At 45.6% G+C, this 26,819-nt stretch overlaps 1 protein-coding gene across 2 annotated transcripts; it reads left to right on the forward strand.

Annotated features, from left to right (window-relative positions):
• On the forward strand, positions 1 to 26,819 carry PIGG (phosphatidylinositol glycan anchor biosynthesis class G). 2 transcript variants are annotated; one of them, XM_056848264.1, is made up of 7 exons: positions 1 to 163; positions 3,472 to 3,677; positions 16,979 to 17,188; positions 19,282 to 19,470; positions 21,779 to 21,923; positions 23,451 to 23,667; positions 26,675 to 26,819. In XM_056848264.1, the coding sequence occupies exons 1-7, from the start codon at positions 10 to 12 to the stop codon at positions 26,685 to 26,687; spliced, it is 1,134 nt and encodes a 377-aa protein (XP_056704242.1). In that variant the 5' UTR covers positions 1 to 9; the 3' UTR covers positions 26,688 to 26,819. The 2 variants fall into 2 exon arrangements, with proteins under 2 accessions (XP_056704242.1, XP_056704243.1); XM_056848265.1 differs by having other exon boundaries at positions 21,782 to 21,923.

Below are 26,819 nucleotides of genomic sequence, written 5' to 3' on the forward strand. Positions count from 1 at the left end.
AGGTGGAGGATGCGGCTGCGCTCGGGGGTCTTCGCCTCCTGCTGCCTGCTGGTGCAGGCGTTGGGGGTCGGGCTTTTCCTGCGGGGCTTCTTCCCCTTGCCGGTGAGGTCCTTACCTCGGAATGCAGCAGTCTCTGAGCCGCCCCCCGAGCCGCCCCCGGCAGGTAAATGGACCCCCCCTCCTCCTTAACTCTTCCTGGGGTGGATCTGGGGGGTTTGGCCTGCTTTTGAGCGAGGTCTTTCTTTCTTGCCGGGTGAGCCTTGTCTGGTTTCAAAATAGTTCTGGGCAGAAAACCAAACGGGGGTGGAGCCTGGTATGTTTCCTCGGGAAGTAATTCATGCTTTTGTTCAAAGGTTTCCGTGAGTGTCAGTGGCCATTTATGCAGGGGAGGTTTTGCCTTTGATTTGCCACTCTCTAGATCAGTGGTTCCCAACCTTTTTTTGACCAGGGACCACTAGGACTTTTTTGTTCAGTGCAGGGACCCCAAGGTTCAAAATTAAAATTCGAAAATAAACTTTAATCATAACTGTTAGTTAAACATTCAACTTAGAATAATATTTGAATATATATATATTTACAATAGAGAACTTTTAATTGAAAAGATTAATTTATTATGGGTTCATAACTTTGTTTTGCGGACCTTAATTTAGTTCTCGTGGACCCCTGGGGGTCCGTGGACCCCCGGTTGGGAACCAGTGCTCTAGATGCACATTTTCCCCACCCTAATTCTCAAAACTCCAAAATAAGCCCCACTGCAGAGTTTTGAGAATTCGGATGGGAAAAATATGCATCTAGAGAGAGGCAAATTCAAGGCACGACCTTCCATGCATAAAATGCCCCGCGTATCAGTGAAATCTTATGTGGAGTGACTCCAGTCCAAACTCATTGGGTTTAGACTGGAGTAGCTCTGCATGGGATTGCAGTGTAGGTGTGGGCGTAGGGCTGTAACTTTTTTGTCTAGATTTTGCCTTGCAGTTTACTAGGCTGTCTGCATGTGAGATGCCTTTTGTGGGAAGGCTGTATCACACGTGTTGGATATTGTGCTATTGTTGTGCTGCAGCCATCGTTTGCAACCGGGCTTTCCTGTGTGGACAAGGCACTCTTGTTCTAAATGACTTCTATGACCCAACAATGGTGGAACCACTGTGGTATAGTGGTTAGTGTGATGGACTAGGATCTGGGAGACCCCCGGTTGATTCCCAATCTGCCATGGAAGCTTAGAATCATAGAGTTGAAAGGGGCCAAGCAGGCCATCTAGTTCAACCCCCTGCTTAATGCAGGATCAGCCTAGAGCATCCCTGACAAGTGCTTGTCCAGCCTCTGCTTAAAGACTGCCAGTGAGGGGGAGCTCACCACCTCCCTAGGTAGCTGATTCCACTGTCGAACAACCCTTACTGTAAACTTTTCCCCCCTAATATCCAGCCAGTACCTTTCCTCCTGCAATTTAAACCCATTATTGTGAGTCCTATCCTCTGCTGTCAACAGGAACAGCTCCCTGCCCTCCTCTAAGTAACAGCCCTTCAAATACTTAAAGAGAGCAATCATGTCCCTCCCTCAAACGCCTCCAGACTAAACATGCCCAACTCCCCCAGCCTTTCCTCATAAGACTCGGTCTCCAGGCCCCTGATCATCCTCGTCTCTCTCCTCTGCACCTGCTCGATTCTGTTCCCATCCTTTTTGAATTGAGGCCTCCAGAACAGCACACAGTACTCCAGGTGAGGCCTGACCGATGCAGTGTACAGCAGAACTATGACATCTTGTGAGTTGGATGTTATACCTCTGTATGCACCCCAAGATCGCATTAGCTTTGTTTGTCGCTTCATCACACTGGCTGCTCATATTTAATTTACGGTCCACCTGTACCCCACACAGAAAGCACACTGGACTCATGTATACTCACTTTTTTGTTGATTGGCTAATATTTAAGAGTGAGAAGCATCCCAGAGGATGGTTATATGTTCTTAGAAATGCACATGTGAATGCTGCTTATGTGAATGCTGTTACAGTATATGTCCAGGGGTGGTGTGTGTGGACCTCACCACCTCACCATGCATGGAGGAATTCTGGCTATCAGATGCATGATCACTCTTTTTTTTTAAAGGCACTTTCCCTTGAATGTTTCCTTAAATTGTTGATTTTATTGGTTTGCTAACCATTGTAATCAATAAACTTCTCTTTCCTGTTTAAGGTTGTAGAAAAGGTTGAGTATGGAACACAGTGACAATTACTTCTACTAACTTGGGGAAAGATGTTGAAAGTGCCTCTGAGCTTGTGCAGGATATCTTGCTTTCCACTGAAGAATTACAGCCTGGCCCCTCCCACACAGAGTTCAAGAGAGATGGGGTGGTTCCCACATAGGGGAAACCAAAGGGGTTGAGCGAAACACTATAGAATATAACAACCAATAAATCTATTTTTATTATATATTGTACACAATTGTATTGTACACAGGGCCTAAGATACAGGCTTCCTAAAAAGCACAAACATAGTTACAACACATAACAATTGATGTTAGTACATAAAATGACCAAAATCTGACCAGATGCATTTCGGTCTTTTACAGGCTTTCCTCAGTGGTCATACATACACAACTTTACAATATCCTGACATATACACACACATTGTACAAGGCAAAATGATATATATAAACCTTTTATTCTGTGTGGCTTTATGTTAAAATCATTCGTCCATGTGCCTTAAAACATGGCTCCTGGCTCACACTGTTTCAGGATGTGTATAACATCAACAAATGTGAAGAAAAGAAGTGTAATTTTGGTCACTATATAATAAAAATAGATTTATTAGTTGTTCTATTCGATAGTGTTTAGCTCAACCCCTTTGGTTTCCCCTGACTTTTAGGTTGAGTTTCTTTGTTCCCCTTTTTCTTCAGTGGTTCCCACATAGGCCAGCGTCCTAGGCAGCACCTCTCCATTTAGACACTGTCTCCTTTTCCCCTTCAACATACTCTGTGAAGTTAGTTTTTCTCCCTCCAAAATACAGTCCTGCTGGTAGCATGATTTAACTGTTTGAGAAAACAGCAAAAGTCCCTATCCCAGCCAAACTCTGCCATTTCTTGTTCCAGCACCCCTAGTTCTGGTTGCCAGAATTAAACTCTTGGTTAGGGGAGGGACAACGGCTCAGTGGTAGAGCATCTGCTTGGCATGTGGAAGGTTCCAGGTTCAACCCCCGGCATCTCCAGTTAAAGGGACTAGGCAGGTAGGTGATGTGAAAGACCTTTGCCTGAGACCCTGGAAAGCCGCTGCCGGTCTGAGTAGACAATACTGACTTGGATGGACCAAGGGTCTGATTCGGTATAAGGCAACTTCATGTGATCATGTGTACCCTTAAGATTGTGTTTGACCGCATTAGCCTCACAAGAGTTTGGGAAGTGCCAGAACTAAGGTTACTCTTGAAATTGAAAGCCAGTGGTTTGCTTGGGATTATTCCTCTTACGTTTCCTATACTTTTTAGGGCTGTCTTCCAACTGGACCAAGGTTCCATCTCCTCTCTTCAAGAAAGCTGTCATCATGTTAATAGATGCGCTGAGGGACGACTTCGTATTTGGTCTGAAAGGTAAACAGTTCATGCCCTACACAACGCAGCTGATAGAAAGAGGGACGTCCCATAGTTTTATAGCTGAAGCAAAGCCGCCTACTGTCACCATGCCTCGAATTAAAGTAAGTAAAGTAATTAAAGTAAGTTGGAAAAAAATAGATTCCTTTGAAATGTGGTGTTGGAGGAGAGTGTTAGGGATACCATGGACGGCAAAAAAACCCCAAAACCAAATCAGTGGGTTATAGATCAAATCAAGCCCAAACTGACCCTAGAAGCTAAAATGACTAAACTGAGGCTATTGTACTTTGGTCACATGAGAAGACAAGAGTCACTGGAAAAGACAGTAATGCTAGGAAAAGTTGAGGGCAGCAGGAAAAGAGGAAGACCCAACAGGAGATGGATTGACTCAATAAAGGAAGCCATGACCCTCAATTTGCAAGATCTGAGCAAGGCTGTTAAAGATAGGATGTTTTGGAGGACATTGATTCAGAGAATCACCATGAGTCAGAAGCGACTTGATGGCACTTAACACACACACACACAAGTTCAGACATCTGGAAAGTTTCAAGTGCTGAAACTGGTTTTTGCCTAGTTTCTTCACCCAGTCATATATAGCCTGCTTTGGCATGGGAGTGTTGTTCTCGGTTTCCTCCTGAATAATTGTGCACGGAACCAAACTACAATTCTAGGGCAGAATTCTCAAGAAATAGTAACTCTGTGCTAGATGGGAAATTTCCAGAAATTTTGAAGCTATAAGAGAACCCCCTCCTGTTTTTCTGGGTTTTTTTGTGAGGGGGGGGGAGAAATATACAGAAAAAAATATATCCCATAGTTCCTCATAAAACTGGAGCTAGTATTACTGCTTCAACTGCATAAAAGACATCAATTATCACTTCGTACAATTTTATATGCTATTTGCCTATTTATGAAAATTAAAAATATAAATGCCTTATACTGCAGTTCTAAGCAGAGTTAACGCCATTCTAAATCCTTAGAGGGGTGCAACTTCGCTCAGGATTGCACTGTTAAGCAAAATTATGAATATACCCAAAGCCTGAGAGAGATGTCGGCTGCTGCACCCTATGCCGTCACTGCTACCGTGTTTCCCCGAAAACAAGACACTGTCTTATATTTATTTTTCCTCAAGAAGACACACTATGGCTTATTTTCAGGGGATGTCTTATTTTTATTAAGTATGGTACAACAATCTACATTTATTCAAAGATAGTTAAGTCTCCTTAACTAAACCTGCTCGATGGGAAACGGGGTTTAAAGTCCCCAAATCGAATCCATCTGGAAACCAACCCCAGAGGGGGACGCACTCCGATCCAGACGTAGGTGCATACACACCTCCATGTACAAGCAGAAAGAGGGAAGGCAAAGGGAGAAATGTTTTTATGTTTTACCTTGGAGGTTTTGAACTCGGATGTCGCTAATCTGCCCAGTCAGCTAACCTCCCGCTGAAACCAGTCCCATGGAGCAGCAGGCAGCGGCGGGGATGGCAAGATAGCGGCTCCTGCTGCAAAAGGAGGGGAGCTCTTCGATGCTCCCCGCCCCCTCAAACAGAGAAGAGGGCGAAAAAGGTGGAGGAGAGAGCGATCGGGGGGTGGGGGGTGGGGGGTGGGAGTGCAGGAAATGGCGGCCCGGCAGTGAGGGGAAAGAGTTGGGTGGGCAGGCGCACACAGAAGCGGTGCGGGAGGCTGGCTCAGCAAGCCCCGAGACCTCACGCGCAGGGAGGGCGCAGGGGAAGGGGGGGTGGACGCACAAGGTAGGAAAAGCAGCCCGATAACTCTGGACAGGAGGGCCGGGCAGGCACTTTGCGAGCCACCCTTCCTCCTCCTCCTCCCCCCCCCCCGCCGATCAAGTTTTTAAAGGGGCGAGGGAGCGGCCGAGGTTTCCCAGTTGCACGCTGCGAGGTTGGCCATTGGAGTGACGCAGGCGCAGGTCCCGGTAGGAGCCACGGCGAGGCAGGCGTGCGTGCGCGGCACCTGCATAGCCATGCCTATCACCATGTCTTATTTTCGGGGTATGGCTTATATTGCACAAATGCTTAGAAATCCTGCTACGGCTTATTTTATGGGTATTTCTTATTTTCGGGGAAACACGGTACATCTATATATCTAATTCCCAACTCTGCCCCTTACCTGCAGATACTTAAATCCACAGATAGGGGGGAGACTGACCCCAACAGGTTTTTCTGCAGACTTTGAAAACCCCTAGGTTGTCAGAAAAATCTGAAAATTTTTTAAAAATATATAGGGACATTTAAACTCCCCCTCATTAAAAAAAAACATGCACAGACAATTCACTCACCATTCAGGTGAGGAGGACTCCAGCAGCCTTGCTGGGCCCAGGTTGGCAGTGGCTATGGAGGGGGGAGTCACAGTGGGCTCCGCAGCAGAAGCTGGGAGTCTTGCTGGGCACAGGATCAAGGGTGGTGGCAGCAACTGAGGGGGGAGGTCACAGGGGGGCTCTGTAGCAGAGGTTGGGGGCCTTGCTAGGCCCATGTTATCTGGGGTGGTGGCAATGGGGGGAATGGTCTTCCCCCCTGTGAGTTTCGCGGGGCCCCACTTGCATATCTTGTTTTTTGCCACCTGAGACATGTGAAAAAAATAAAAATTTTAAACAGTAAATGCGTGGCAAATAAAAAATGTATTCTTCGGGTATAAACAAATGTAACGCAGTGTCAGTAGCACAGCGTGTTCAGATACAGATTGAAATGTATACTGACCTCTTCAGCAGTTTAATCTCATATACATCATAGCGTTGATTGTAGGCAAAATTCATTGCTTTTTGAAACAGTGAACATCTTTGAAAATATGTTGACTTTCTACAATATGTTCGGGACTTATTGTTATCCAGTGTTTTTGACTGTCTACCACAAAAGGCTTTTAAGTGTGTAAGACTTTGCCTTAAAAAGCATTTCATATTTTTTTTGGGGGGTGTGTCCCATGGAGCTCCCCCAATTTTCAATTTTTCATTTGAGTTTTTTAAAAATTCCTTGGGGGGTCGGGGACAATGATATTTCGTTCTCTTATTTTTTGAGGTTTTTCCCCCTTCCAAACCTCTTATCTGTGCTGGACCTGAGCTGTTTTCAGCTGCCTAAAGAGGCAAGCTGTTTCTTTATAGAATGGAGGTTTGTCCCTTTGTCAGTAAAACTGGTGCAAAGAGATCTGCTGGCGAAACTTTCTGCCTGGATCTCTGTCTCATATTCACTTCCTCTCCTTTGAATCCTGTGAACTTCTGGTACCTGCAGACTGTATTGTAAGGTAGGCCTTTGTAGTGTGCGTGGACCTCAGTGAAATTGGATTTCTAAAAGGAAATGTATAATTATTGGAGCTGATGATTATTTTTAATGTCGGTCACAGCCTGAAGCCTAGCCAAGTTTTTATCTGCATTTTCATAAGGGTAAGCTGCACACAGTCTCATTGGCTTACTCCTAAGTAAGTGTGCGCAGGAGTGCAGTTCAAACATATTTGAAACTGTGTGTGTGTGATTTTCTCTCTTGCAAAAAAGCTGAGGGCACAGAAGAAAAATCAAGACTGTGCTAAGACAATCCAAAACTCCATGTCAAGAAAAAGATTCATTCTGCAGTTTGTATGAATTCTACACGTTAAGCATGCTTAATTCTTAATAGCATAATTTATTCTGGCTTTGGTAGTGTTTTTGAGGGAAAGAAGCTAAAGCCCAGAACGTTGACCCTTGGAGATCTGATTCAGCATCCTTCCGAGAGGACGGCAGTTCATTCCCATCTCCTTACATGCATTTCTTTGCAGCCATGAGAGCTAGAAACTTCCTTTTTCTTAAAAGAGGAAAGCTGAGGACTTTGGTGCTTAGTGCCACATTCTGCAGCTTTTTGGAGTCCTCTTTGTAGCTTGTAGTATGTATGTGCTGCAGCTTCCTCCCTCCTGTACACTCCCATGTTGCACCAACTTTGGAGTAAAATGCTTACGGTCACATTTCACTCAATGCGTGTGTGTGTGTAAAGTGCCATCAAGTCACAGCCGACTTATCGTGACCCATTACGGGGTTTTCAAGGCAAGAGACTAACAAAGGTGGTTTGCCAGTATCTTCCTCTGCATAGCAACCCTGTTATTCCTTGGTGGTCTCCCACCCAAATACTAACCAGGCCTTACACTGCTTAGCTTCTGTGATCTGACAAGATCGGGCCTTCCTTCCCCACTCAATGTATAGCATCCGGTTCCCCCCCTCAATTAAAAACTGGCAAATTTTAGGGAGTTACGAAAAACTAAAGAGATCTTTGAAAAGATAACTCCTATGAAATAACTACTTTTTAAAAAATGAATGTGGTGCGCTAAGATAAGATAGGATGCAGAGGCTTGAAACTCTTTCTTGCTTTAGAATGGGGTATATTTGCATTTTCCTTGCACAAAACTAAGGCATTTGTACTTTTCCATTCTGCAACTGTGCTGATCCCTTCTGCATGATGGAGAAGCTGGTGGGAAGACCCAAGATGAAGCTAGGAGGGGCTGGGGAAGGAGAACAGAAGCAGCCTTCCTATTTATTCATCTAATGCCTTCTTCCCCCAAGAAACATTAGGGTGTTTCACAACATTCTTCCCTTCTCCATTTCATCATCACAGCAACCCAGTGTGAGAGATTAGGCTGAGTGTGTGTGAGATTGGCCTAAGGTTTGTCAAGCAAGCGTTATGACAGTGCGGCATTGGGATCTGGGTGGTTAAGTTCCTAATCCAGCATTCTAACTACTATTCCATGTTGCCTGTTTTCAATTTCTATTGCCAATACATTTTTTGTGCTGCATTTTGGGTTGCTGTGGCAACTTGAACTCCCACTTAAAAAAAAAAGCGTAGAAGAAGAATTGGGTTTTATATGCTGATTTTCTCTACCTTTTAAGGAGAATCAAACGGACTTACAATCTCCTTCCCCTTCCCTTGCCACAACAGACACCCTATAAATTTTATTTGTGGCTAATATGCCAGATAAAACATAAACTGACCATACAAAATTAGGAATCACCCAACAACAGACACCCTGTGAGGTGGGTGGGGCTGAGAGAGTTCTAAGAGAACTGACTAGCCCAAGGTTACCCAGCTGGCTTCATGTGGAGGAGTGGGGAAACCAACCCGGTTCACCAGTTTAGAGTCGGTTGCTCATGTGGAGGAGTGGGGAATCAAACCCGGTTCTCCAGAATCAAAGCCGGTTCTCCAGATTAGAGTCCACCGCTCTTAACCACTACACCATGCTGGCTCTCATATCATCCATGCATGTGCTAGTTTTGTTATTAACTTTTCAGGTGATTTTTGTTCCCGATTTTATTGTATTTGTTGACAAATCAAGCTCTTCCCTAAACCTGTGGATTCCTCCAGGTTTGCAGAACCCGGCTTTTTAGTCATGGGTGATTCCAGATTTTATCATCGGGGCCAGCCCTTCGCTATCAGAGAGAAAGATGCCTTTAATAATTAGTGCAGGAGGCTGCTTAGTTGGTAACATGAGTGTGTTGCAGGAAAAATGATACTGAATTCTGTTTCCACTCTGGAACTGATTGTACATTACTAGAATCATGACCCAGTATGCTTGCCCGTGCTTGTAATAAAGGCGATCCGTTTTCAGAATAGTAATAGGTTTCGCGGTAGCTGTGTTCACTTAAGTACTGAAGTTTTCTAAATGTATTTAATACATTCCAAGACCAATAAAAATAGAATCAATACAATAATTCAAACTTCCAGAATATCAACTAACTCATGGGAAACTAATATTTAAAATTGTAGAGTCACAGAATTATACAATATCTTATAAAACTAATAGCTAAAAAGCCTATCTATGGCTTACTCAAGTTTCCTAATCTTGGAGGCTAAAAGTTATTGCTAAAAAGCCTATATATGGCTTACCCAAGTTTTCCTAATCTTATAGGCTATCCATCCAAATTTGGCGACCTTAACAGTGATCTCTTGATTCTTATCTGCTAGCATTAGTGAGGGAAGAGTCCTTCTATTTTTGCCGGGATGGCGGGAAATTATGGGGGTAATCAGAGTTTAATTTTTGTGCTGATCCCATTTATTAAGGGCTTCTTGGTGAGGGATAATGGTGGCCGCCCGAAGAAGTGCAGAGGGCTCTATTCTGCAATTCGTCCGTAGGCATCCACACGGAGGTAATTTCATTGTGTGCGGCTTAAGGGACAGCAGCACATGGAAGTAGCCGTCAGTTGTGCGCAGTGACGCAATGACCTCCAGCGAGAGAAAAAAGATGCCGAAATCTGGGATCATGTTACCATGCGCACCCTACCCTGTGGACTGTTTGGTAGTGTGATGAGTTGCTATCAGCATGCGTAAGGAAATAACAGGGTGTGTGTATGTTTGATGCTGTGCTTGTTTGAAAAGTTGACACACAAAATAAGTGGCAGTCATAAATTGCTTGCGCTGTTTTGGAAATGTGCTGACGCAGAACTGCTTTTGAGTGACAGTGGACTCACTGGGGAGTGGGAGGAGAACGATGGGGGATGCCTAATTTCAGCTCTTTTCTTCTCTCCCCCTCTCCATGAGATTGCACATAATCTGTCCAGTAATGTACACAGTGTAAGAGCGCTGTGTGTCCCCCAGATGATGCTCATTACTCTTTTTCTCTTTTCCCACCCCTTCATCTGTAGTCATTCAGAAGCACAGCTTTAGTGCTAGGATTTTTGATCCAAGAAGTTGGTTTTTATATGCCGACTTTCTCTACCACTTAAGACAGAATCAAACCGGCTTACAACCACCTTCCCATCCCCAAAACAGACACCCTGTGAGGTAGGTGAGGCCAAGGGAGCTCTATCAGAGCTGTGACAAGCCCAAGGTCACCCAGCTGGCTTAGTATGTAGGAGTGGGGAAACAAATCTAGTTCACCGGATTAGCCTCCGCCGCTCATGTGGAGGAGAGGGGAATCAAACCCGGTTCTCCAGATCAGAGTCCACTGCTCCAAACCACCGCTCTTAACCACTACACCACGCTGGCTCCATCCAGGCAAATATGCAGAGAGTTTTGGTGAGCTTTGGAGGTGGGATGTCTGCATGGGTGTATAACAAAGGTTGTTTTTGTTATTTATTTACAAAATTTGTACCATGACAGCAAATTAAAGCATACATAATCAAATCCCAATAACACACATAATTAAAACAAATTCCAAACAGAGGTAAAATACTTACAAAAGCCTAAAAACAGCAATTAAAATAATTGGTCAGGAAGGAGGGATCACTGAAGGAATGCAACCCCCTCATCCAAAAAAGTCTTCACCCACTGGCAAAAGAAAGGGGCAGACTAATTTCCCTGGGGAGAGAGTGCCAGAGTTTTGGTGTGACAACTGATAAGGCCCTCTCCTGGATTGTCACCTGCCTAATCTCAGAAGGTTGTCATATGGGAGTTGGCTCTCCTTCAGGTAGGTTGGTCCCAAACCATATAGGGCTTTGATGGTCAAAACCTTGAATTGTGCACCTTGAATTGTGCCTGGAAACAAATTGGGTGCCAGTGTAGATGGGCCAAGACTTGAGTGATATGGTCACATGAACACATGAAGCTGCCTTATACTGAATCAGACCCTTGGTCCATCAAAGTCAGTATTGTCTACTTAGACTGGCAGAGGCTCTCCAGGGTCTCAGGCAAAGAAAGGTCTTTCACACCACCTACTTGCCTAGTCTGTTTAACTGGAGATGCCGGGGATTGAACCTGGGACCTTCTGCATGCCAAGCAGATGCTCTACCACTGAGCCCCAGTCACTATGATCCATTCCAGTCAACACCTTGTCTGTGGCATTCTGTACCAATTGAATTTTCTGAAAAATTTTTCAAGGGCAATCTCATGTAGAGCACCTGCAGTAATTAATCTAGATGTAACCAGGGCATACCCTGACCTGGATGGCCCAGGCTAGCCTGATCTCATCAGATCTTAGAAGCTAAGAAGGGTAAGCCCTGGTTAGTATTTGCATGGGAGACCACCAAGGAATACCAGGGTTGCTGTGCAGAGGAAGGCACTGGCAAACCACCTCTGTTAGTCTCTTGTCATGAAAACCCCAAAAGGGGTCGCCATAAGTCGGCTGCGACTTGACGGCACTTTACGCACACACAACCAGGGCATGCAGTGCAGCGACCAGATTTCTTCTGCCCAGGAAAGACGGCAACTGACTGACTAGTCGAAGCTGGTAAATAGCACTTCTGGCCAAAGCTGCCACCTGCTTATCTAGCAATAGGCCTGTGTCCAAGAGCACCCCCAGACCAAGAACCTGTTCCTTCAAGGGGAGCGCAACCCCATTCATAATGGGTGATACCTTAAATCCCGGGTCAGAACTTTCAACCACCAGAGCCAGCATGGCGTAGTGGTTAAGAGCCGTGATTAGAGAGTGGTGGGCTCTAATCTGGAGAACTGGGTTGGATTCCCTCCTCCTACACATGAGTGGCAGACACTAACCTGGTGAACCAGGTTGGTTTCCCCACTCCTACACATGAAGCCAGCTGGGTGACCTCTCTCAACCCCACCTACCTCCCAGGTTGTCTGTTGTGGGGAGGGGAAGGGAAGGTGATTGTAAGCCGGTTTGATTCTTCCTTAAGTGGTAGAGAAAGTCGGCATATAAAAACCAACTCTTCTTCTTCACTTACATCTCATCAGGATTAAGCTTCAGTTTATTAGCCTGCCTCCATTCCAAAACTGCCTCTAGGCACCAGTTCATGGTTTCTGCGACCTCCCTTGGATCAGCTGGAAGTGGAGAGACAGAGCCATGCCATCTGCCTATTGGTGACAACCCGGCCCAAATTTCTGGGGCTTGTTGGGCCTTGAACTCACAAACGGGAGCTGGGTCCTTGAAGGTTTGGTACACAATTTGAGGCACCCTGAGTGTTGGAAAGGAGAATGATCTTTAAAAACAGACACTTTGACCTCACAATAAAGGCCAGCAGTTCAGCACAGAGCAAGCCAAACTGAATATGGAAAGCATTTTGGGCTGAGGGGATTCAGTTGCCTTTTCAGACTTACATGTGTCGAGGGTAAGCCAGTAGCAACCAGGAAGAGGCGTCTATGCTCGCAGAAGGCAAACAGTATTGGTTCTTGTGACTAGAGAGAGGAATGGGCATAACCAACATGTAACTACAAACCACAGTTTATCACTATGAGAGCAAGCTTGGTTTGTCATCTGGTTTGCCTTTTCAGACTTACATGTGTGGAGGGTAAACCAGTTAGCAACCAGGAGGAGGCATCTGTGCTTGCAGAACACAAGCTGTATTGGTTCTTGAATGAGCGCAACAGTCATATAACTACAAACCACAGTTTATCACTGTGAGAGCAAGCTTGGTTTGTCCTCAGGTTTGTGCATTCTTCCCTCTTGAGTGGCTTGGGAAAAGAAACACTTCTCCTTTTTTTGTGAAAAGCAATGGTTTTGCTGTTACATCTGTACCATATACTGTAGCTCGTTGTCTGCTCTCCAGACTGGTTGGGATACTGGTTTTGGAGGGAGTAGAAGCAGCCATAGCAGGGGACTCAGCAGGGGACTCCCCCATTGGTCCCCTGCCAGTTCAGACAGGCCCCGGGATTGATCTGTAATAACAAATGATGGGCTCCAATCCCTCTGATCACTTCTGCAAGTGGATGGGATTTTCCTCCCCTCCCCCTCCTGTAACCCCCAAAATGTTACTCCAGGTAGAAACAGGACCCCCTCAGGAACATCATGGGGTTGGAAATCAAAACCCCTCCCCCCAACTATCCATGGAAATCCTCTGTGGGATCCAACCCGTGGTTACATTGCTACATGTGAACTGAACAAGTTACAATTAGCATAGTTTAGGGGTCAAATGGAAGGCTGTTGTGGAGGAATGTAGGATGGCTTTACCTGGTGGAGGCGTGTTTGAGAAGACTAACAAAATATTGGTTCTTGTAGGTTATCCGGGCTGTGTAACCGTGGTCTTGGAATTTTCTTTCCTGACGTTTCGCCAGCAACTGTGGCAGGCATCTTCAGAGTAGTAACACTGAAGGACAGTGTCTCCTTCAGTGTTACTACTCTGAAGATGCCTGCCACAGTTGCTGGCGAAACGTCAGGAAAGAAAATTCCAAGACCACGGTTACACAGCCCGGATAACCTACAAGAACCAATGAACTCTGACCGTGAAAGCCTTCGACAATATAACAAAATATTTATCACCAATTTCCTCTCTGAGGTGGAAGCTCAAACTCACAGGTGTCTTTTTGCCTTGACGTCTGTGTTATTGGCCTGGATGCAATCCAAGGAACAAACAGAAAATTGCACGTATAAAACATGACCCATTCTAAAAAAGAATCCGAGCGTGCCTTTTAGCAAGGCACATGGAAGACAGCTGTTTTGCGTCTCAGGCCATTAATACTGAATATTAATTCTTTAGTATTAAGCGAGTTTCTAATTAAATACCCTGACAACATTGAGAAGTGTCTCATTAGAACTTAATGAGCTGATGCAGTTAATTTATCTCGGTGCCCTTAAGAGTTGCTGTGAAGTTCCCAAAATAAGCTGTTGCAAATGTCTATTTCAGGATGTAGACTGCAAGGATGGCTTTCTTTCTGTTGCAGAAAACTGGTTGGCATCTTCATCTGCCCTCTGTTGTTGTCACATATGTTCAGAAAGAGAAGCCGGGGTCGCCTTTGCACACATCCCGGTGTGGTGTGATCTTCCATTGCGCTAGTAATGTTGGAAGATCTGGGCTGAGAGAGGAGAGCCCGATTTTTTACTCCTTCCCCCACTGGTCATTGTTCTGTTTGTGGACGGAGCCATAGCCGGGACTGAACTCATGTGGTTCCGATCTTCTAAAGTTACTGGAGCAGCACGTGAGGAGTGCTTGCTGTAGTGGTTCCCACACATTAAAAAGTATTGTCAGAAGGGGACCCAGGCCACGGGGTAGAAGGCAGAAGAGTTCTGCAGAGAACAATAAACCGGAGGGGGGAGTACTTGCTATCCATGATTAGAAGATGTGCGCATGGGATGTGGGCATGAACAAGGGATGGGGCAAGGACCTGCTGCCATTGTTGACATGCTAATATGCTGTCCATCTGAAGACATGTGCTGGACCGATGACCTGCTAGCTTGAATTTTACTCAGTTATGTATCTAGTGGTTCCTGCGCTCCACACTGAGCGTCTTTGAGTCCTTCTTTGAAGCGAATGATTGGGCGACTGAAGAAATTTGTCTTTGAAATGGGATTTTTACCGGATTCCCTTCTTGCCGTTCGCTGAACTATTTGCTTTGGATGTCTCCATGATGTCTTATTGATGATTTTAAGATGATTTGTCAATGTGCATTTATGAATTGATTCGCACTCCCCAAGAATTTGTTCTCCAGGCTCTTTAGGCATTACTACAACCTATGGATCTTGTGCCAGCTACCTATATAATCTAGCTCTACCGTTCCAGATAAGAGCTTTCATGTTGGCAAGATTAAATGCCTTTCCATTGGCAGTGACTCATGGCAGATTTCTTTGAATACCTCACAATGCCCGACTATGCGCCTGTGACGCAGGAGCCCCTGACTCTGTGGAACATGTCCTATTGGACTGCCCATTCCACAGCAGACCTCACCATATAATGTTCAGTCATCTGCCAGATCCTCGGCGTATAAGATCAAAAAGTGATATGACAACCTCAGGATAGTAACCTCACTGCTCTAGTAGCCTCCTTTTTAGCTACAGCCCTCTCTGAGAGGATCCCCAAAGATCATCCAGTTCAAGAGAGCTCAAGTATTAGTATATAAACTGTAATTTTAATCGATAAATTATCATTACTAACGAATCATAAGAATGATTTTAATCTATCTTCGCCGGCTGTTAGGCATGTTTTATTACTTCAAGATGCCAATAAAGGTATTGTATTGTTGTTGAATTGAGTTGGATGTTCTTATGCATATTGCAATACAAATACAAGTTGACTATATAATTTCGCAAAAATTCTTTAATATACATATTGTTATTTATAGTTTGTAATGTGTTGGGATACAATTGCTTTATGATATTACTGTATGTATATGTGTGTGTGTGTGTGTATATATATATATATATATATATATATGCAGTTTTTATTGCTGTATCTATTTAGTCATCAGTTGCTCCATTGTTGATACAGCATGATGTAGAGCAGGGGTGGGGAACCTTTTTTCCGCCAAGGGCCATTTGGATATTTATAACATCATTTGCGGGTCATACGAAATTATCAACTTAAAAATTAGCCGACCAAGCCCCAAGCAGGCAGCTGCCCCAGATGACCCCCCCGCTCGGGGAAGCAGGCAGGCATCCAACCAGTGGCGCACTCACCCACTTGGTGGCACAGGATGGCCTGTTGCACCATCCGGGTGTAGCTGTCCAGCCGCACGCCGGAGTTGCTCCTGCTCCGCATGGTCAGGGCCAGATTCTACAGCCGGTTCCTACTACCTCCACCTGCAGGGGTGAAATGAGGACACACTGGCTAAGAACTCCTTTCCCCACGCATTCTGGCCCTGCCTCCTTTAACCCCTCCATTGTTGCCACTTCCGGCCCCAGTCCTCTTGTAGTACAGAGGGAATATGTTTCTCCATGGACTGGGTGGGAAAGGGTTAACACCGTTTTTTGGGCAGTCCTAGCAGCTCCATAGCTATTGACTCTTCTGCAAGGGGGAAAAAGGTTCCTTTTCTCTGCAAAACAAACTCACATCTGCCGTGAATAGAGGCTGTTCCCTCGTCAAATGATGGGTGGGTGGTTGACAGTGTTTGATTTGTCCATTGAGAGCCAGCGTGGTTTAGTGGTTAAGAGCAGTGGTTTGGAGTGGTGGACTCTGATCTGGAGAGCTGGGTTTGATTCCCCACTCCTCCACATGAGCTGTGGAGGCTAATCTGGTGAACTGGATTTGTTTCCCCGCTCCTACACACGAAGCCAGCTGGGTGACCTTGGGCTAGTCACAGCTCTCTTAGAGCTTTTCCAGCCTCACCTAGCTCACAGGGTGCTTGTTGTGGGGAAGGGAAGGGGATTGTAAGCCGGTTTGGTTCTTTCTTAAGTGGTAGAGAAAGTCGGTATATAAAAACCAACTCCTCCTCCTGTTGTTCCTCCTCTTATTAACTGCTATTAGGTTGGGCTTTGGGGGTAGATCAGGGAGAGGATTGATTTGGCAGTTGTGTGTAGATGCGTTTTTAGTCACGTTGCTCTTATTAAAATTGCAAAGGGGGAGGTACCAATACAGAGCCAAAACAGTGAAGAAGGAATGATAGCGCAGTGGGGAAAAGGTATTTACTAAATTTTGCTGAAGGATCTCTGAGTGAAATATGTCAAGTACCCTTTTTCCAATGTGCCATCATTTCCCCCCTCTGCTTTGGCTCCTCTTGAAAGTTAATGGGTTCGGGGTATACACTCGTGCACGCATGTACTATCACCACTGTCTTCCGCCGTCATTGTTATCTCCGTGTCATACTCTTCTCAAACATATTTGGGGGCACCCTTCACAGGCATTGACCACAGGCAGCATCCCCGGCTTCATCGACGTCATCATGAACCTCAATTCTCCTGCCTTGCTCGAGGACAACTTGATCTGGCAGGCCAAAACTGCTGGCAAAAGGATCATCTTCTACGGGGATGACACTTGGGTTCGGCTCTTTCCAAAGCATTTTGCAGAGTATGACGGAACGACGTCTTTCTTTGTCTCGGATTACAAGGAGGTACGAAGTTGATGAGCAAGTTTGGTTCGGTCAACATTCAAGTAATTTACTGGTGTGAAAAATTACTTTTCTGCCTTTAAAAAAAACCCCTCCATGTATGTTCTGCTGAGTTGGTCTGCAGTATTAAACAGTATCTTCATCGCTGCTTTATTTTCAGAATGGTAATTATGTTCTTGTTTTGCATGTCTCATTTGGGTCCTCCCCAGATTCCTTTGATATTTAAAGGTAGTGAAGCAGAACTAAGGCTATGGTATTTTGGTCACATTATGAGAAGACCAGAGTCACTGGAAAACACAATCATGCTAGGAAAAGTTGAAAGCAGCAGGAAAAGAGGAAGACCCAACAAGTGATGGATGGACTCAGTAAAGGAAGCCACAGCCCTCAATTTGCAAGATCTGAGCAAGGCTGTTGAAAATAGGACATTTTGGAGGACATTGATTCCTAAGGTTGCCATGAGTTGGAAACAACTTGATGGCACTGAACACACACAAAGTAGAAAAGAGCAAGAGTCCAGTAGCACCTTAAAAACTAGCAAACCTTTTGGCAGGGTATGAGCTTTCGTGAGCCACAGCTCACTTCTTCAAATCCAGATCAAGGTTGTAAGGAGAGCAGTCGCTTCTGCCCTCACCCCCTTCCTCCTCACCATGGCTAGCTTCTAAATGAAGAGTTCCCAGTGTGACACCCGTGGGTGCCCAGGGCACCTGACGACACTTTTCCTGTAACCCGCCAAGTGGGTTTAAAAAGCGGGAAGGGCCAGATAGAGCTTTTACCCAGCAGGGCTTCTGATTGGCCATTGGAGGAGAGGAAGAGGATGTGAGCCATGTTGGGTTCCCTTTGGGAGGAAAGCCTGGGTGTAAATGAAATAAATAGGAATACAGTCTCATTGGCCTCTTTGCCCAGTATAATGGAGTTGGAGAACAGTTGATCCACAAAATTTAATGTCTGAAAACTTCAGAAAATATAGTTAGGCTCCTGAGCCAACGTGATGCAGTGGTTCAGAGCAGTGGTTTGGAGCGGGGGACTCTGATCTGGAGAACAAGGTTTTGATTCCTCCTCCGCATGACTGGGGGACGCTAATCTGGTGAACTGGATTTGTTTCCCCACTCCGACACATGGAGCCAGCTGGGTGACCTTGGGCTAGTCACACTCTCTCAGCCCCACCCACCTCATGGGGTGTCTGTTGTGGGGAGGGGAAAGGAAGGCGATTGTAAGCTGGTTTGATTCTCCCTTAAGTGGTAGAGAAAGTCAGAATATAGAAACCAACTCTTCTTCTTCTTGTGTGCTAAATTAAGTAGTTTGACTTACCATCAGCAGAGTCAGGTCCAGCTTTTTCTGGACTGTGAAGAAGAAGAAGAGTTGGTTTTTATATGCCGACTTTCTCTACCACTTAAGGCAGAATCAAACCGGCTTACAATCACCTTCCCCTCCCCACAACAGACACCACACAACTACCTCCCTCCCACCCCCAGTGACCCATACTCCATGCCCAGAAGATGTCTAAGGTGCCTTCCCTCTCATGATCTGCCTAAGATCATAGAATCAGCATTGCTGACAGATGGCCATCTAGCCTCTTCTTAAAAACCTCCAGGGAAGGGGAGCTTACCACCTCCCGAGGAAGCCTGTTCCACAGAGGAACCGCTCTAATTGTTAGAAAGTTCTTCCTAATGCCTAGATGGAAACTCTTGATTTAATTTCAACCCGTTGGTTTTGGTCCGACCTTCTGGGGCAATAGAAAACAACTCGGCACCCTCCTCTATATGACAGCCCTTCAAGTACTTGAAGATGGTTATCATATCCCCTCTCAGTCTTCTCCTCTTCAGGCTAAACATACCCAGCTCCTTCAACCTTTCCACATAGGATTTGGTCTCCAGACCTCTCACCATCTGTGTTGCCCTCCTCTGGACACGTTCCAGCTTGTCTACATCCTTCATCCACACACAGTCCTGATCCAAAAATGGTCCTACCCATTTGTGTGTGCAGATGGGCCATCTTTTTCCATTACAGCCGAACATGCTACCTCCAAGCATAAGCGGTGAAATGAGGCAGGGTGGATGAGTCATCACAGGAATTTGCCTTTTTCCCCTCCCTCCAAGGTTGATGATAACGTCACCCGACATTTAGATCACGTTCTGAAGAGAGAAGATTGGGATTTACTCATTCTTCACTACTTGGGGCTTGATCACATCGGTCACCTGAGTGGACCACACAGCCCTTTGGTAGGGCCGAAGCTTTCCGAGATGGATAACATCATCAAGAAGATCCACACTTCGCTCCTCTCCAAGGTGAAATTTAAGGGTCTTTAAACAGTCAGAAGAAGGGTGGGATGTTCTTTGAGGTCCCAAAGAATTTTTTTTAACCTTTTCACTTGGAAGTATGTTGATCTTGTTTTTGGGTTTCTGGAAAGTTAAGCCGATGCCTTTAAATGTTCCTGGAAAATACATTAAAATATGATCAATATATGTGATGCCCTCACCTGAATGGGCCAGGCTAGCCCAATCTTATCAGATCTTGGAAGCTAAGCAGGTTCAGCCCTGGTTAGTACTTGGATGGGAGACCACCAAGAATGTCCAGCATTGCTACACAGAGGCAGGCAATGGCAAACCATCTCTTGCTGTGACTTGATGGCGCTTTCCACCAATGACCTTGATGCCATTAATGTGCATATCATCTTACACATTCAGATGTCACAATGAACATCTGTTTATAAGTTTCAGTTCGAATAAATCTTTGGACATCCAGTTGCTGTCCACCCCCCTCTATGGTTAGTTGCAGGGCCACAGACTAGGGTTAAGAAAAGCCATGCTGGATCAGACCAAGATGCATCAAGTCCAGCAGTCTGTTCACACAGTGCCATCCAGGTGCCTCTAAGAAGCTCACAAACAAGGCTTTATCCATCTGTCTCTAGCTTCATTGAGCAGTTCGCAGCTAAACAAGGAATGCTGAAGAGTGTCTGTTTGGCCAGAACCACACCGACATACTCTCTTGCAATACGGTACCCTATTTAAATGACCCATTAACTTTTCTGATGGAACGGCATTCAATCTAGCGTGTGTTGCATTTGTTGCATTCACACATGATGTTCTTAGGGTAGGTATTTCATGTACGAAGGAACTGTTAGTTTCATTAGCAAAAGAGGACAAGGCCGCTGCTCCAAGGGGCTTCCGGTGTAAACGCTGATGGCAGGTGGTGGAGAAGGGAGAAGAGAGAGAGGAGCAAAACGCACTTAACAGACATGTATATTCGGGCTCCGGGTGAGGTAGCTTTTTGTGCGCAGGTTTTTAGCACTTCAGGCACTTAGGAAGCCATCAAGGGCAATTTTTGCCTCTTTGTCGGAACCCTTGAGAAACACTTGTGGCTCTTAGCAACCTCTAGTGCCATTTTGTACCTACTTTAGCCATCTTGTATTCTGAGGTGGGTTTTTTTTACCTGAACTGGAGATAAAAGTCATTAGGAGATCTACCTGAGCCATCAAGATTCGGGCCTTTAGAGCTGCATCTTCGACAATAGCAATAGCTAACAATGACTTCTAAAAAATTGACTGAGTGGATACTTTTGCCATCTTCTAGATATGCACATTTAAGGAAACTGAAGTATAGAACTTCCCAGGTAGCTTAGCCAGGGTAGCTTTGAACCAAGATGCTGAAAACGATGGCTGAAAGTTCTGCTTTTATTGGCCTTTTATGCATGGCTGCTTCCCACACCCCTCTGACAGCTTCGGGTCTTTGTTTTGATTATGCACGCCATTTCCGACCATCAGAGGTCCTTGCTCTCCCCCTGGGTTTCCCTGTGTGTTTGCCTGCATTTTCAGGGACCTGTTTTATCTCAAATTTGAAAACGTGGGCAAAACACGGGGAAATGCAGTGGGAGAGCGAGGCGACCTCTGACGGTTGGAAACAGCATAATCCAAGGAAAGAACCGAAGTCGTCTGAGGGGTGACCATGATGACTGCAGCAGCATTATCCTGCCTGTGTTCTACAGCACCTAATGGGCATGCTCTTCTGATCCTGGAGAGAATGGGTATGCATCATGGCTAGTATTCATTTTGAATAGTAGCCATGGATAGTCCTCTCCTCCATGAACATGTCCACTCCCCTCTTAATGCCTTCCAAGTTGGCAGCCATCACCACATCCTGGGGCAGGGAGTTGTACATCCAGGATATATTTAGTACCATCACCACCACCTGCTTGCATATCAGTCATGTTTAAGTTCTAGAAGGATCGATGCTGGTGTTTATCGGGAAGCCGCCCCTCCTCCACTCCCTGGCATTTGGGGGAGGTCTCCAGCTGCCGAGTTAAACGCGTTCTGCATTTGCTCTGGGGGGCATTTTGATTGATGCCTCCGTCGTCTTTCCTACCCAGAACCTCTCCTGGCCCAAATGAAGTCTGTGTCATGCTCTCTGTGAAAAAGCTGGGCTGCGGAGCTGCTCTGTGCCTTTGTCGAGCCGTTGGGTTTGGCAAACCGCAAGTCTGACAACTATGACTATGCCAACCGAGCTTTCTGGCCTAAATCTGTGCATTGTTCAAGTGAATGGAATGATTGCAGAGTCTGTAAACAGCCAACTAAGACCTCTGATTCTTCCTCTTTCACAGCAGGAGGGAGAGGTGGCTTCGCCCCGCCTACTCGTCGTGTGTGGGGACCATGGGATGTCCGAAACAGGGAGTCATGGGGGGTCCTCAGAGGGTGAGGTGCACACGCCCCTGCTTTTCATCAGCTCTGCTTTCGACAGGAGAAACGGTAAGGCCGAAATTTATCTTGCTGTACAACGAAGCCTCTTAATGAAAACTGGCACAAGAGACTTGAGTTGATGAACAGTCCAGAAAAATAGCTGTCAAGACTCCCAAATATATATTTTTTCTACCCAGTGGGGAAACAAAGCTGCTTACAAAATACCCCACCCTCAAACCCCTACAATTTCAATAAACAAACAAGGGAAAAGCCAAGCAGTGTAATTTACCACATCCTGGGCTGCTGGCCCTGTTCATTCAGGGCCACAGGCAAAGAGCCCAAGGGCCAAGAGCTCTTGATTCCCTTTGGCTCCTGCCTCTGGACCATGCCCAGGCTTATTTATCTATACTAAGAAAGGAAACAGAAGCTCAGCCTACATCTTATGCAGCAAGCAGAGATGTTCCAAAGGTTTACCTCTCCTGTTGCAATGTTTTTGTGAATCTTCAAACTGTCACGGCTGCTTTTTCTTCTTTCTGTGTGCACTAGCAGAAACCCCTGCCTAGATAATTTCTCCAGAGCTCACGTTGTAGTTAGGTTGTATAAAGGATGGCAGACTTAGGGTTGCCAACAAGCTTGAAGAAAAATGTCTACAACAGAACTGCCACTTGTAATGTGGCCCTTTCCCCCCTGTCTTCCCCCCCTCCCCCGTCTCAGATAGCTTGGGTCTTTGGCAACTCCCTACATGCAGTTAAGGCTAACCAGATCTCAGCCGGGTCAGTTCTTGTACGGAACAGTTCTTAATTTCCTAAAAGAAGAATAAGATGGTAGAAATACTGGTGGGGGTATGAAGAATTGCACAGCTTGGGTAGGATGGGGGGGGAATGCTTTGAGCCGGATGTTTCTGCAGCAGCAGCCACCACTCAGCTCAGACACCACGGGACAGGGGAAAAGAACAGCTTCTGGTTTCAAATATTGGGTGGCGGGTTGTCTTTCAGAGGAAGAGTTTAAGGGAGGAAACCCCACCGGCCTTGCCCAAGTATACCTGCTCACAGAATAGAATAGAATGGAATAGAATCATAGAGTTGAAAGGGCCACAAGGGTCATCTAGTCCTACCCCCTGCACAATGCAGGAAATTCATAACTACCTCCACCCCACACCCCCAGTGACCCCTACCCCATGCCCAGAAGGTGGCCAAGATGCCCTCCCTCTCATCATCTGCCTAAGGTCATAGAATCAGCATTCTGACAGATGGCCATCTAGCCTCTGCTTAAAAACCTCCAGGGAAGGAGAGCTCATCACCTCCCGAGGAAGCCTGTTCCACTGAGGAACCACTTTAACTGTTAGAAAGTTCTTCCTAATGTCTAGACGGAAACTTTTGATTTAATTTCAACCCCTCAAGGCCCTTCATGCACCCTTGTTATAACAACGGTTGTGGCCTGAACCTCCTTAAGCAGTTGGCACATGTGAAGATTTTTAGTTGTTTCTTTGAAATGCTGGATCTTGGAAAAGGATTGTCACTTACCAGGTCCCCAGTGAGCAGACCGTGTCTGGGGAGGTTTAACGGGCAGGCCTAACCACCCTTTTCCTTCTCTTAGGTCCTCAAAAACCTGCAGAGCATGTTCAACAGACTGACTTAGCTGTTACCCTGGCGATAGGGCTCGGCCTGCCGATCTCCAGGAACAGCGTTGGGAAGCTCCTGCTGCCCATGGTGCAGCAGAAGACGATGAGGGAGCAGCTCCGGTACTTGCATCTGAATGGGTTCCAGCTTAGCAGGCTGCTTCAAGAAAACACACCTGCCTATGAAAAAGGCAAGTAAGTTTATCGGTGTGCTGTTCGCTGGCTCATAATACGGGTTCAGTATCCCTTATCCGGACTGCTCGGGAACAGAAGTGGTCTGTATTTCAGATCTTTCCGAATTTTGGAATGTTTTGGAATTTTTGCATATACATAATGAGATATCTTGGGGAAGGGACTCAAGTCAAAACATGAAATTATGTTTTATGTATGTTTTATATCTACTTTATACACGAGTGTGTGTGAAGTGTTGTGAGGTCGCTTCTGACTCATGGAGACCCTATGAGTCAATCTCCTCCAAAATGTCCTATCTTTAACAGCCTTGCTCAGCTCTTGCAAACTGAGGGCTGTGGCTTCCTTTATTGAGTCAATCCATCTCTTGTTGGGTCTTCCTCTTTTCCCTGCTGCCCTCAACTTTTCCCAGCACTACTGTCTTTTCCAGTGACTCTTGTCTTCTTATCCTGTGACAGCCTCAGTTTAGTCATTTTAGCTTCTAGGGTCAGTTCAGGCTTGATATGATCTATAACCCACTGGTTTGGGGTTTTTTTGGCAGTCCACGTATCTGTAACACCCTCCTCCAATACCACATTTCAAAGGAATCTACTTTCTTTACTTTATACACATAGCCTGAATATAATTTTAAACAATATTTTAAATAATTGTTTGTACATTGAACCATCAGTGGCTCTGCTGAGGGCTTATAAATAATGCCTGCATGCCGGCTCAAAAGGTCCAGTTTTCGGATCAGTCCAGATATTGGATGTTCAGATAAGGGATGCTCAACCTGTAATAATAATGCTTGGCTTTTATGTAGCACTTCTGGAGCATTCCCATCACCATGGAATCAATATTGTTATTCTCCTGTGGCAAAGGAGGGGTGGAGGTGGAGAGGGGCTTGGGTAATGCTGCTTTTTATTGGCAACGATGAGATTCAGACATGGGTGACTTCCTAATTTGTGGCTCATTCTCTGTGCTGCTGTGGTATACCAGTGTGGTGTAGTGGCTAAGAGCGGTGGTTTGGAGCGGTGGAGTCTGATCTGAAGAACTGCGTTTGATTCCCCACTCCTCCACATGAGCGGCGGAGGCTAATCTGGGCAACTGGATTTGTTTCCCCACTCCTACACACGAAGTCAGCTGGGTGACCTTGGGCTAGTCACACTCTCTCAGCCTCACCTACCTCACAGGGTGTCTGTTGAGGGGAGGGGAAGGAAAGGTGATTGTAAGCTGGTTTGATTCTGCCTTAAGTAGTAGAGAAAGTTTGCATATAAAAACCAACTCTCCTCCTCTCAAATGTTCTCACATGGGGGGAGGAAAGCCATTAAAATCAATTTCTGGCCAATGGAAAAAAGGGTATATTTAAACCCTCCCCCCCTGCTTTTTAATGGCCTTTGGGCTGTAATAAAGATTGACTGACTGACTATATTAAAATGCTTTTACCTTGCTTTTCTCCCACTCTGGGGACTCGAAGCAGCTTACAAAATGAAACAAAACAAAATGCAACCGAAATAAAGACATACAACCCTTCAGGATTCCCAAGGCTACGCATGGGTGGGAGCCTTTGGTCTGGTGTAGCTACACCGCCGGCTTCCTCTTGCAAATTGAGTTACCAGTCTTTTTTCTCTTGCTCTGGAGGAAATTTCTCCTCCCCTTTCCTTGTTTTCATTGACTGCCGATCAGAATTAACATCCGTGCAGGTGCTGATTATAGTTCCCTTGTGAGCTAGAATTTGAAACGGTGGTTTGAAACGGGCTTGTAACCTGCAAAAGAGCTGTCAAAATACTTCATTCGGGGGAAAGGGCCACAGCTCAGTCGCAGAGCATCTGCTTTGCGCGCAGAAGGTCCCAGTTTCGATACCTGGCATCTCTGTTAGTAGGTGTTGGGAAAGGTATTTCTTAGCCTGAGACCTTGGAAAACTGCCGCCAATCACCATCGACCATACTGGGTGTGACGAGGGGGGAAGAAGATGTCTCCCACATCACCTGCTTTGCTTTACCTCAGACAATTCTTTCCCCCCTGCTTGGTAAATTCCCTGAAGAGTCAGTTTTGGCAAAGAAGCAATCCTCAGCTTACGCTCCAAACTGCCAAGTTCTGCACTGTTGCTATTAAAATGCGCAGAACTTTATTAGAGAATGATTGTTAGAATATTTTACCATTTTATCAATTTTAAGGTGATGATTTTAACCAGGGGTGGTTTTTATTGATCTTACACCTTTATTTGTACGGGCAGTCTGTGATTCTGCGGTGCCAAACTATTGAGTCTGGAAATTTTGATGTGTTGGCACGTGATTGGTCAGTTGACCGTATTAATAAATTTAAATTTTAAATACCTCGGACAATTGGAACCCCAGAGGCTTTACTCAGTTCCACAATAAAACAACAGAATTTTAATATATTTCACGGGGAAAGGTGTGGGAGGGAAAACTAGTGTTAAGGAAAGGGACAAAGATTCTATACATATAAAGAGATGCTCAACACAAACAGCACAGATGATATTTTATCTAAGTTAGGTTTCCTACTCTTTAAGGTAGCTTAGTCTCATAACCAGCACACAGAGGTTCATGTGTATTCTCTGGTGCCGAAAACTAGCAGATGTGGAGATTCTCTCTTCTCCTTTCCTTTATCTTTCTGTGGAATTATTTCACAGCCCTTAAAGTAATTTTTAGACAAGTTGGGTCAGGAATACCTCCTTCCCCAGAGACTATTTTCCCCCTCAGTGACTAGATTAGGGGCCTTTTCCCCCAAACTCTCTCTTTCGTCACCCTTCATGTTTTTGCCCCAGTCACACTAGGCACAGCCTATCACACCGGAACCCAGAGTCAAAGACCCCTTCTCTTCCAGCAGCTCAGTGTCTCTTCCCTTAAATGCTGCCCACTTACAGTCACTGACAGAAATTGACCCTTAGTCTGTCACAGTGGACTGCCTCTGTATAAGGCAGAGTGGTAGAGCACATTCATATAATAGAAGTGACCTTTCAGTGTGGACCTCAGATAACTGTCTGATCTGCATTAATGTGTCTCATCACTAGATCGTGGATTTGAGCAGTTCAAGATGGCCGAGAAGTCCCATGGAAGCTGGATCAAGCTTTACTTGGAGGGGAATACCTCGGAAGTTCTCCTGAATCTTGGCAAAAAAGTCCTCAAGCAGTATTTGGAGGCCATCAAGACGATGAG

Source organism: Euleptes europaea, chromosome 4 (assembly GCF_029931775.1).
Source record: "Euleptes europaea isolate rEulEur1 chromosome 4, rEulEur1.hap1, whole genome shotgun sequence".
NCBI classification, from domain to species: domain Eukaryota; kingdom Metazoa; phylum Chordata; class Lepidosauria; order Squamata; family Sphaerodactylidae; genus Euleptes; species Euleptes europaea.